At 37.2% G+C, this 12,576-nt stretch overlaps 1 protein-coding gene across 2 annotated transcripts in view; it reads right to left on the reverse strand.

Moving 5' to 3' along the window:
* SLC38A6 (solute carrier family 38 member 6) overlaps positions 1 to 12,576 on the reverse strand; it is an 88,562-nt gene that overhangs the window by 36,575 nt on the left and 39,411 nt on the right. For both annotated transcript variants that reach the window (XM_066388452.1, XM_066388453.1), the window contains exons 4-5: positions 9,328 to 9,380; positions 5,901 to 5,940 (exon numbers count right to left, since the gene is read on the reverse strand). In XM_066388452.1, coding sequence (XP_066244549.1) covers positions 5,901 to 5,940; positions 9,328 to 9,380 — 93 coding nt within the window. The remainder of the gene's footprint in view (positions 1 to 5,900; positions 5,941 to 9,327; positions 9,381 to 12,576) is intronic.

Below are 12,576 nucleotides of genomic sequence, written 5' to 3' on the forward strand. Positions count from 1 at the left end.
CCTGAATGCATAAAGGAACTGCTGAGTTTCTCTAAAAACCCCGATTCCCCAACTGTGGTGTTAGCTGAGGCTGCCTGAGGAGGCCAGTGGGATCCGGGCCAGAATAGAAAGGCTGGGTCATTCCAGCTATTCCAGAGGTTTCAGTAAGACTACTACTGTTTATTTTCCTTTCGCAATATGGGGCAGAATTCAATGTTTAATCTCCTTTAAAGGCTTGGGGCTTTCAAGAACTAAGGAAAGAACATGCTATCCATAGAGGTCCTTCATATTTTTAAGAGCAAAATAAGGATTTAAAATACTCCCAGGAACCACTCACCTTTTCACCTTTTGAGTTGGGCAATATATGAAACCAGAAATAACGCCAATTAGCTTCACTTTTATCACGTCCTTGTAAGAGTTAATAGTTCGTAAGACTTTCTCTAGCTTGACTAAAGATGATTTGAGGTTTACTATTTGATTTCCAGGGATATTTTAGCCTACTGGGTGGTCTATCTCAGGAGTTCAAATGAATTGAAACCACGTGAGTACTTACCTTGATTTTTAAAAGATTTTCATAATGCCAACACAGAGGAACTATGTGGAAATTACCTATACTTATTTGCTATTACAATTCTTAATCCTTATACTAGCAGTACACTCAATTCAAACTCTAGGCCAGAGTTCTCTTGCCTGTAACAGCATTAAGTATTAAAACTTCCAGACATCTCTTTTCTGACTGTGTCCCGGCAGCAATGACTCTCAGCAAACGCCACTCCAGCTCCCGAGGGAAAGGGCAATGGGGGCTAGCTCTGGCTCCGGCCTACTTCAGGCCCCTAATTCATTAGTTTTGGGAAAAGATCAGGACTTGCTTTTCAGTGGAAGTTTACTATATCCTCTCCATTTTCTAAAGGCAAAGATTCCCATAACCTTAGAATAAAAGTACTAAATTTAGTGAGTCACATTTTTTTTCTATCATAAAGTATAGAGCAAGGGTCCCCAAACTTTTTACACAGGGGGCCAGTTCACTGTGCCTCAGACCGTTGGAGGGCCGGACTATAAAAAAAACTATGAACAAATCCCTATGCACACTGCACATATCTTATTTTAAAGTAAAAAAACAAAATGGGGACAAATACAATATTTAAAATAAAGAACAAGTAAATTTAAATCAACAAACTGACCAGTATTCCGATGGGAACTATGGGCCTGCTTTTGGCTAATGAGATGGTCAATGTGCTCCTCTCACTGACCACCAATGAAAGTGGTGCCCCTTCTGGAAGTGCGGCAGGGGCTGGATAAATGGCCTCAGGGGGCCACATGCAGCCCGCGGGTCGTAGTTTGGGAACCCCTGGTTTAGAGATTATTCAAAGACAGATTTTTCCTAATCAATTTGTTAAAACACATTATTGCCCAGTGCCTGATTGATCTTGGGAAAACAAGATTTTCTATGAGGTTCTGACAGTAGGTTCCTTTCTAAAGTAACTATATGTTCACTTATAAATTCTGTGGTCTTTTTTCAATTGATTAACTCTCTTTTCCTACTAAAAGAGCACCACACCAGGTCAATGGCTTCTCCTCCTCTCCCTCCATCTCTTATTCCTTCCTTTCTTCCTATAATAAATACTACCTACCAGTTGCTTTCTACATGCTGAATACTAAGGACATAAATGGATGAGCAAGTTACTTAGATTTACGGAATATAGAGATTTAGGGAATAAACTATGTCTTCACTTAAAGATCCACATAACAATTATTGAATTCATGATCATTTTGCTTTTAAAGGTCTTTCTGTTCCATTTTTCTCTCAGATGTTTCAGGGGCATAGAATCCCAAGAAAATTGAAAAATGTTTAATTGTTAAGGAACAAAAGAATCAGGAAGTATTAATCTAAGACATAAATATCTAACCTGAAAACAGTCGATTTCAAAATACCTCATTTTCTATTTTACCCAAGATCTAACTCTTCTCAGTATCTTCAACCATTTAATGTTTATATAATTTTAAACTAAAAATCATTCTATGGACTTTCAGTTTCTTTCTATCATTTATATCAGGTATAAAATTGTCTCTTTGAGGCAAAATCTTGGGCTTTTAAGTAGAACTTTTTAAACTGTCTCGTTCACTCAACAAATATTATTTATTGAGTTCCTCCACCAGAAACTAGGTCAAGTTATGAAAACACAGTCCCTGTCCCCAAGGAGTTTTTAAAATCCTCGACATTTAATCTTTCTATAGCTTTTCAAACATTTACTGTATCATAGCAGGAAGAATAACGGCTTTCAAAGTAGACAGAGTGAGGTCTGAGTCCTGGCCTAAGGAGTGAACGTAAGCTATTTACTTATTCCCTCTGAGTACTGATCTCTTCCTCTATAAAATGAGGATAATATCGTCTACCTTGAAAGGTTCTGGTAAGCATAATTAAATTGACTAGTAGTTCGCCTGACCTAGATAGAATCTATTGCATTATTTTTCAGTTCTAAACAAACACTGCGGAAACTCAGACCATTTATATTAATGATAGAATATTCTATCTTTCAAAAAATGCTATCTGAATTACATTATATGCAGTTGGCATGTAAGAAGTATCAGAATTCAGTATGATGCTATATACTTTATATCATGTTATAAATATCCAACGCATTTCCAAGTAGTAGGAAAAAAGTCAAAATCTGTTCTGAAAAAATAACATTAAATAAGTCATAAACACAATATATTAACAATCCTCCTAGATAAGTGTTTCCTCTCAAGAATACGTGGTCTGGTAACTTTTAGGAATTCCACAGACTCAACTTATAGCAATCAAGGATATCTTAAGGTTGGAGTTCCTAGTCATTAACCTCAGAGGCTCAGCGGCTGCCCTGAAGTTCCAAGAACTGAGACTCCTTTTCTGACAAGGTACATCATCTTTGAAAGTGCTGAGAGCAATAGTTGTTGATTTTTAAAGATACTTGAGAAAACAACAAATCATCTTTTGAACCAAGTATAACCCTTCCAGTGAACTTTCCTGTAACAGAAACGCTTTAATGCTCTGAAAGAATTACTATGCCTTCCAAAGTGCCAAATTAGAATTCGAATTTTGAAATAAGAAGGGACCTTAAGCTCCCTGTTTCCCATCCTACCCCCAGCAATTTAACAAAGAGGAAACTGAGGCCAAGAGACTGAGGGAGCAATTTCCCCAAGACACATGGCTACCCAGTGGCAGAGACTGGAGTAGGAAGAATTCAAGGTATCTAACTTTCAATCCAGTATTCTGCTCCTAAGAGCAAGCTTCCAATTCTATTAAAACAAGGGAATGATTTCTATATACCCGATTTAGACAAAAAGCTCTGAAATACGTTTCGGTTCACACTTAGGGGGTGTAAATGAATAAACTTTAAATCAATGCAAAGAAAATCATGAGGACATTCTTCTAAAAATTAAATAAGCATTATCCACTTTTCTGAATTTGAGGGACCTTAAAATTTTTTCTGTTTCTAAGTCACTTTTTAGTAGAAGGTTCTAAAATGGGGCAAGCAAGCAAATCAATAAACTTAGAGCTGGGAAAACTGATCTTTTTCCTGCCACCCATGAAGGAATCCTTTCTAGAACATTCTGACATATGACCAGCCAGCTTTGTTTGAATGTTTTCAGGGATCAGGAGCATTTTTGAAGGCGTGTAGGTCATCCCCATTATTATACAGCTTAGTACAAAGGCATTCCAGATGAACCCAAACCAGCTTCACCGCAGACCCATCAGGAGCAGCTCTGCTCTCTGGAACAATACTGAATTCGTCTAGTATCTTTTTATTTTTTTTTTTTGTATTTCATATTCAGCCTTTCATATATTTAAAACTAATAATCAGTCTAGCAGTCCCCTTTTCTCTTTTTGATAAATATAACTGGAACACTTAAAAGTACTTGGAAATGGCTCATACAGATCATATTCAGCTCCATTCAGTTCAACAAAGGTTTATCAAGTCTCAAGTATTTGCTAGTTTCTAGAAGTACAAAGAGAAATGAGACATAATCCTTGCCCTGGAGGAGAGCACAATATAGTTGGGGGGGGGGGAGAAGCATACACAGATAACTTTAATAACAGCAGATGTTCCATCAAATACACACAACATTAGAGATGAAGGTGAAGGGCACTGAGAATACAACAGGGGGTTTTGTGCCAACGTCACACATTTGGATTCAAATCCTTGGATTGAAAATTCTATATAAAATGCTAAACATAAAGCTTAACCTCATCTAAATAAAATGTGATGGTGCCTAGCACTCACACAGGGGAGGGAGGATCGAAAATAACAAAATATACATTCATTTTAGAGATAAGGGCACAGTTAAGCAACATATTTGCTAGAACAAAATATTATAAATTATTCCAAAGAAGATCTTCAAACAATGACAACTACAATTTATTATTGGAAAGTTAATTTTTTTCCTTGATCAAGCAACCCATTAGAGATAGAATTAGGTTGAATGGCACTTAAAGTAAAATAGGTCAGATTTTGAGTATGAGAGTTGAAATTTCTTAAAGCTGTTATCTTTAAAGTATTTTGAACTGTTACATGTAAGAATATTCATTTTTCCTCTGATCATACAGTCTGTGTAAGATCCAAAGTGCATATCAATCTTCTGTGTATATTCCTTTGAACCACTGATTTTCACTTTTTTTCATCTCATGGCACACATAAACTAATTGCTAAGATTCTGTGGCACACCAAAAAAATGTATTTTTTGCCAATCTGACAAAAAAAAAGTATAATTTTGATTCATTCACACCAAATGGCTATTGTTGTGTTGGCTGTTGTCATTTTTTTTTTTATTTGACAATCTAAGGGAAGAGAGTTCAGCTACCCTGACTAAATACTTAGGTACTGCATGTTTTAAAGATTTTTGCTGCACACCAGTTGAAAATTGCTGCTTTAAACTAATAGCATTTACTTAGCACTCCAGTCAATGTTAAAAGCATGTTCAACACTATGTCACTTCTTTACAATGTATACAAACATAGTTCCTATATTTTGGATTTAAATGTAGAACTGTCTATAAGTAATATTAATTTTTGTTTCTATATGGTTCTTCATATTGGGATCATTTTTAAATGAGGACATGATAACACGTAAATGTGAGAATATTTGTCTCGGCTTTATTTTTTTAAACCCCTTGGTCATTTTTAATTTCTTTGCTACAAGAGGACATTGTGTGTCCACACCTAACTGTTCACAGCTCATGTAACACCATTCCCACTAAAGCAGCATGCACCAGTGGGGGTGACTGGGACAAAAGTAGAGGGTAATGATTTTAGAATCACCTGGTGAGTTTTTCTAAACAGTACCTCACACTATCACAACTACAGAAAGCCAATGCTTCAGAGGTATGTTGCAGACCTAATGGCAAGATTGAAATTAAGGGTTTACCTGAACTGATTTAGAAACTATTGTGCAGAAGGACTGCTACAAAAATCTACAGCCAAAGAGTAATGAGGACAACACACAGGGTTTCTCCAGAGCAGGGGTCGGGAAAATTTTGGCTAAGAGAGCCATGAACGCCACTTATTTTAAAATGTAATTCCGTGAGAGCCATACAACGACCCATGTACATTACGCATTATCCAATAAAAATTTGGAGTTGTGCCGGAGGACAGCTGTGATTGGCTCCAGCCACCTGCAACCATGAACATGAGCAGTAGGAAATGAATAGATTGTAATACATGAGAATGTTTCATATTTTTAACGTTATTATTATTTTTATTAAAGATTTGTCTGCGAGCCAGATGCAGTCATCAAAAGAGCCACATCTGGCTTGCGAGCCATAGGTTCCTGACCCCTGGGCTAGAGAGTTCAGGCTCCCAGCTAGACCTGTAGTAAGGCCAGAAACCGAAAGGGGAAACATTTCCATCACATCTATGCATAAGCAGCGCACTTTCAATTGCTTACCTCCAATATTCTGAATTATTATGGTGCCTGCCACTAGCACCTATAAAAGAACAAATGTATTTAGAAGATGAAAGGAGAAATAATATAATGGATCAGTATTATATTAAAATCCAATAACTATTACTAAAAAACAGATGCAGAAATCGAGAGAAGTGAAATTGGAAAGAATAAATTTTGCCAGCCATTTGTAATACATAAAACTAATAATCATCACATAAAAATCCTTTCTTTAATAGTTCCATGGTTGCTATAAAGAATGCTTTTGAGTTTTTTTGGCAGTCATTTTTAAACAATGAAAAGTGTTAAAAAGCTAGTAATCAGTGGTTATCAAAGTACAAAAAACTGAAATTGAATCTATCTGGTCTCATTCCCCATTTTCACTGGTTTACCACAGTGCTTTAGTAGGTAGACTGAGACAGCTCGAGGTGTGCTGTGCCAATGCTGTACTACATGAAAGGAAATGACACAGTCTTCTGACTATATCAGCTTGGCATTCATCAAGGCTTTCAACATCCCTGTCCCAGGGAATAGTAATCTAGAGCAGAAAACTTTAGCAAAGTTTCAAACTCAATTAATATGAAGGGGGTTAAGCATAAGACAACAGGAGGTTGTCAAGACTGCAGTGCAGAATTAATGAACTCCTCCCCTTTCAAAATGGGCTGCTGCTACTCAGCACGGGTCAGTTGCTGGCATATGACATTGTCTATCCAGTGCAGCTAGATCTTCTGATTTTCGAAAGAAAGTCAGAAACTGCACTTTCCACATTTCATAACTCTTAATTGGCAATCAGTTAAAAATAAAAAGGAATTGAACCAAAAAAAATACGCTTGAGGACTAAGTTCAGCCTGCAGGCTGCTAGCTTGTGATCTCTGATGAGATTCCTGGGAAGCTCAAGATAGCACTTGATCCATTCTTGGTAATCAGATGTACTCAGAGGAAATAAACATTCTGCTTCCACTTGGGCGTTCCAGTCACTCAAATCGTAGTGGATCTGCGCCCCCAGTGTATTTTGGGAACAAGCTAGGATCATTCAGTCCAACATGGATTGGGAACAGACCACCCTTCAGACCTGCCTGTACTAGGAATTCCATCAGTAGCACAGCATTTGCCTATCCTGGAAACAATCTAAATTGCTGAGACCCAGAGGCCTTGGAGTCTGCACAGCAGGACTAATGACAAGAATATTTGGAGAGATGTCTTTTAAGATGTGGAAATTGCCACTCCAACATTTTTTTTTGGGGGGGGGGGTGGATACTTTGCATATCAGCCCATTTAAAAATTAGTTCCCAATTCACAGTTATTTGTGAAGAGACTATTTTGAACTTTTGTACACTATTTTTTGTATGCAATTGATGCCTATTATCAGTCATACATGAAAACTGGATTTCTTTCCTATTAAGATATTGCAAAAGGCAGTAATATCAACTTATTGATGGTTATTTTTAGGTTTTCTGGGCCAAATTTAAGCATTTAAGATCTAGAAAGTCTGTCTGTCTATCTAATCTGTCTTCAGTGCATGACATATGGCATTTGCTCTATAATTATTTGTTTGTGAGTAAATAAATAAAATTATAGACAATTTAATAAATCTCCCTTAAAAAGTTTAAAGAACATTTCTTTAGTTCTCGGAATGATGTTATCCTATCACGTATCATATCATATCCATATTCTATCTGGAAATAAAGAAATGGAGAAGTTTCAACCCAACTATGGAAATGAAGAGGAAATGTTTAAAAAGCAAACAAACAACTTCTTATGTAGAGTACCCTCTGTCTGTGTACCTGCCTGCTAAGTACCAGGTGCATACATTAAAGTGATAATGCAACTATTCTGGAGGTTTAGGAAAGGGGACACTTAACAATCCATCCTCCTCTTGTAGATCCTGCTGACATACAAGGCATGCAGGAAATATCAAAGTGAAGTAACAGTGATGAGACTTAGAGTCATGTTGTAGAATATTAAATTAATAGGAGAGTTTTCTCATGTAAACGACATTTTCTTCTTCCTTGGTTAAACTGAATGTAGGAAATTGATCATGATTCTACCAAACATTCTGATCTTTAGGAAAGAGAAATTGTTACCAGAGATTATTAACAAAACCCTTTACCCTCAAGTAACTATTCTCCATTTTGCTCAAGTTTCAGGTTATTAAGATAAGGTCCCAACTTGGAGGTAACATAGCATAATTAAAATATTCACTTTTGTACTTTAAGAACAAACTTAATTTGAATGTAAATAAGAGTCTTTCCTCCCTATTATGTAGGTAGAGCACAGAGCGCTTTCCTAGCAGCTGTGGCTGATGCAATGCTGTGAGAACACTCTAGCACCTGAAACTCTCCTAGGCACACCAAGCAGGGAGCTCGCCCCCTGTAGGGAAGTAACTCAGCACCAACCAGGCAGCTCCCTGATCTTTTCAGCCATTGGCTTTGAAGAACACGCTGTAAACCCTATAGGCTGAACCTGTGTATATAAGCTGGCTTACTTCCTGAATAAAGTGGATCTGCCTCACTGAACCTGGTCCCCGGAGTCGGGTCTCTGCGTCTCTGTCGTCCTCACTCCCGATGGGCCTTGTCCACATAGCTATATCTTTCCTTCCAGATTTACTTATTAGAAATTAGTTTAGCCATTTACAAAAACAATATATTTTTAGATTAAAAACAAACTAAACAAGCAAAAAATATAAACAGATTTTTTTAAAAGTATGTTCGGAACCAACATGAAAATATGTTTTAGAAGTATGATAGCTCTTCAGAAATATAAAAAAGAACTACAGCACTAACACTAATATTTAACTCCTGATTATCTGTGGAAGAAGACAGTGTTTCCTCTTAAATTAATTTAGATGCCTATCACAAATGAATGCCCAACAAATACGGCTGTAGATTTAGGGGTCTAGAGTCCTTTAAGTTAACTGTAGAAAACCAGCCCACTCCATTTCTCTAGGTCTTCATTTCCTCACCTATAAAAGAGGTGATAGCTAGATAATCTTGCAACACCGTTCAGCTTTCAAATAATATGATCTTCTAATTATTATCAGTATTGTAAATAGTCATGCTGTAATTTTAACTCCGTACTTCTTTATTCTCCTGTCTTTATGAGAATTTACTCAGGGAATATAATCAAATTTAATAAGGAAGACTTAAAATAAGCCATTGTTACTATATTCTTCAAAACTATTCAAGTCATTGCTCTCCTTTATAAAAAAATACTAAAAGATTAAAGGGCTGAATTAAATCTATTGTTGTATTTTTAGGAAGGACGTAGAGAGAGATTCCTTCTCCTTCACTTCCTGTTCCCATCATTCTGTCTCTAGTTTACTTTCATTCCTCTATTTTTTCTCTAAGTATATATATTTGTCTCTTTTAACTGGAAGTATAAGGGAAATATGCCTCTCTGGATTTTGGACAAAGCAAGGAAGAAAAGTTACCTTTCCAGGTAATCCAAATGCAAAGAGTCCAAGATCTTCATAAGATGTCACAGCTGTTAAGAGAAATTATAATTTTCATTTTTACACAAAACTATTTGTGTGACAAATCTTAAAGAGAAGAAAGCTATTCCATTACTATACCATATTTCCCCATGTATAAGATGCTACCATGCATAAGACGCACCTTCATTTTGGGGCCCGAAATTTGAAAAAAGATGTATTACATAAAGTTATTGAACTCAAGTTTTATTCATCATAAAATTCATTCCGTTTCATGAACCTGAAGCACCAATTGTGTCCTCCTTTGAAATCAGTAACTTCTTTTTTATCAGCAATTCTTCTTGTCTCATGCTGAATCATCTTTGTGGACACTGGAATTCCAATTTCCCTTTGCTCTTCAATCCATATCTTCAATTCCCTCTCTGAATCAGGCCATTTTTCTGACTTGCCTCTCCTGGCCTTTTTCTGCCATGGCGTTTTCAGTAGGGTTTCTTCTTCCTGTAGCCAGTCTCGGATTGATTTCTCAGTTGGAGGAGGACCAAACTTACGTTCAGCAGCACGATTCCCATTCACTTTTGCAAACTGGATCACTTTTAATTTAAATTCAGCACTGTACGAAAATCTTTTCTGAGCCATTTCTGGGCAGAATGTGGCAAAACATATTCTACTGTAACATACCGGTAACAAGTGCGAAACAATGAGCGCAAAGACAACAAGCATGAAAAAGTGGATATGCAGGTAAAAAAAACTACCACCACTGTATAAGACGCACCCAATGGCTTATTTTAAGTCTTCCTTATTAAATTTGATTATATTCCCTGAGTAAATTCTCATAAAGACAGGAGAATAAAGAAGTACGGAGTTAAAATTACAGCATGACTATTTACAATACTGATAATAATTAGAAGATCATATTATTTGAAAGCTGAACGGTGTTGCAAGATTATCTAGCTATCGTCTTATACAGTGGTTGTAGTTTTTAGACCCCAAATTTGAAAAATGGTACATCTTATAAATGGGGAAATACAGTACCTTACAACTACCAGACGGTCACACAAAATTTAAAACAAAGTAACCACTTTTTGGGAAACTTTTGGTCTGTAAGGATAGAGTCCTCTTAGAATAAGTAGAGCTTAGTAAAACTCAAGGTTGTTTAACAACAACCCAGGCTGCATTAATCCAACTGGAATAATTACCCTATAACCCCCTTCTCACTAAACACTACTTGCCTACTACACTGTCAAAACATAAGTATTTGTTGGCAAGTTTCTGAAAACTGCAGATGTAAATGAAGTTAAATAAAGTATGAAAGCTGTATCACACTTTCAGAAACATTTACTTTTCCAGCTAACTAGGATAATGATAATGTGTTCATGATAGAAGAATTACCCTTATCTCACAATTAGTAAGTCATACATTTTCTTTTTTCATCATGAAAGGGTATAAAATTACATTTTCACTTCAATGTTCAAGAAGTGTAGTCACAGAAGAGAGTTAAATGGCCTTTATGAACTAAGTTTTTCCTCAACCCACATAGCTTTATGTTCTAACTAGTGACACCACTGGTAAAAATAAGAAAAGTAAAAACACTTGTAAAATCCTAGTTTGAAAAGTGCTTAACCTTACAGTTCTGGCACTAGAAAGAAGTTACCAGCAGATACTGAGTCTTTGGCATAGCAAAACACATCTATTGAGTCAAAGACATGGCTCATCATTTCTGAAAGCAAGTTTGTTTTGTTTTGTTTTGTTTTTAGCGAAAGATAGAGAGGGACAGATAGTGACAGACAGATACAAGGGGTGAGAGAAGCATCAATTCTCTGTTGCAGCATCTTAGTTGTTCAGTGAACCCCTTGCTCAAGCCAATGACCTTGGGCTTCAAGCCAGCGACTTTTGGGCTCAAGCCAGCGACCATGGGGTCATGTCTATGATCCCACACTCAAACCAGTGACCTTGATGCCTCAAACCTGGGTCCCCTGCGTCCTAGGCCAATGCTCTGTCCACTGCGCAACCGCCTGGTCAGGCTGATAGCAAGTTTTTTTGTTGTTGTTTGTTTTTAAGTTTTAGTAATTTTAATTTATTGTGTTTACATGGATTCAAGTGTCCCACTAAATAAAACAGCCTCACTCTCCACCCCTGTGTTCCTATTTACACCCCTTTTGCCTCCCTCCCCCATTCCCTCTGGGATTTGCTGTCCTGTTATCTGTATCTGTGTTATGTATATATAATTTCACTAATCCCTTCACCTTCTCTGATCCTATCCCCTCATCCCCCTTCCCTCTGACAGCTGTCCCTCTGATCCCTGTGATCCCGTCTCTGCCGCTATTCCTTATATGTGGAATCTAATGAACAAAGTGAACTGAAAGCAAGTTTTAATAGATACTCTCAAGATATGCCTGGGTTTTCTTTTAACTGCTACTAAATTAACAAAAAAATTTCTTTATACTTTCAAACACAAAGACTTCCGGATATGTAAAAACAAGCATTTAAAAAACCGTATATGGTCTTTACATGTTATAACTACTTAGAAAGAAAACATTGAGGCCCTGGCAGGTTGGCTCAGTGGTAGAGCGTCGGCCTGGTGTGTGGATGTCCTGGGTTCAATTCCCTGCCAGGGCACACAGGAGAGGCGCCCATCTGCTTCTCCACCCTTCCCCCTCTCCTTCCTCTCTGTCTCTCTCTTCCCCTCCCACAGCCAAGGCTCCATTGGAGCAAAAGATGGCAGCTTGGCCTCTGCCCCAGGCGCTAGAGTGGCTCTGGTCGCAACAGAGCAACGCCCCGGATGGGCAGAGCATCGCCCCCTGGTGGGCGTGCCGGGTGGATCCCGGTTGGGCACATGCAGGAGTCTGACTGCCTCCCCGTTTCCAGCTTCAGAAAAAAAAAAAAGAAAGAAAGAAAGAAAAAAAGAAAACATTGAAATGCTGAAAAATAAGTTTTCATAATTAAGGACAAAAATATTAACTTTTCTTGCCAAGTATACATTTAAATTTTTAACTTTATTATTAGAGTTGATCAAAGAATTTAGAAACTCTTTGAATGACACAGCTATTTACATGCTACTAAGCACCATGGACAGGACGATTTAGTTTTGGATTTGGGATATATAATTTGATTTTAAGTAGGAAACTTTATGTTTTAACAAGGAAAAACTGCAATAATAATCTTATAGAGGTAGATGTTAAGTATACAGCTGACCTTTGAACAAGGCAGGGGTTAGGGGCGCTGACCCCTCAGGCAGTCAAAAGTCTTTGT

Source organism: Saccopteryx leptura, chromosome 6, assembly GCF_036850995.1.
Source record: "Saccopteryx leptura isolate mSacLep1 chromosome 6, mSacLep1_pri_phased_curated, whole genome shotgun sequence".
NCBI classification, from domain to species: Eukaryota; Metazoa; Chordata; class Mammalia; order Chiroptera; family Emballonuridae; genus Saccopteryx; species Saccopteryx leptura.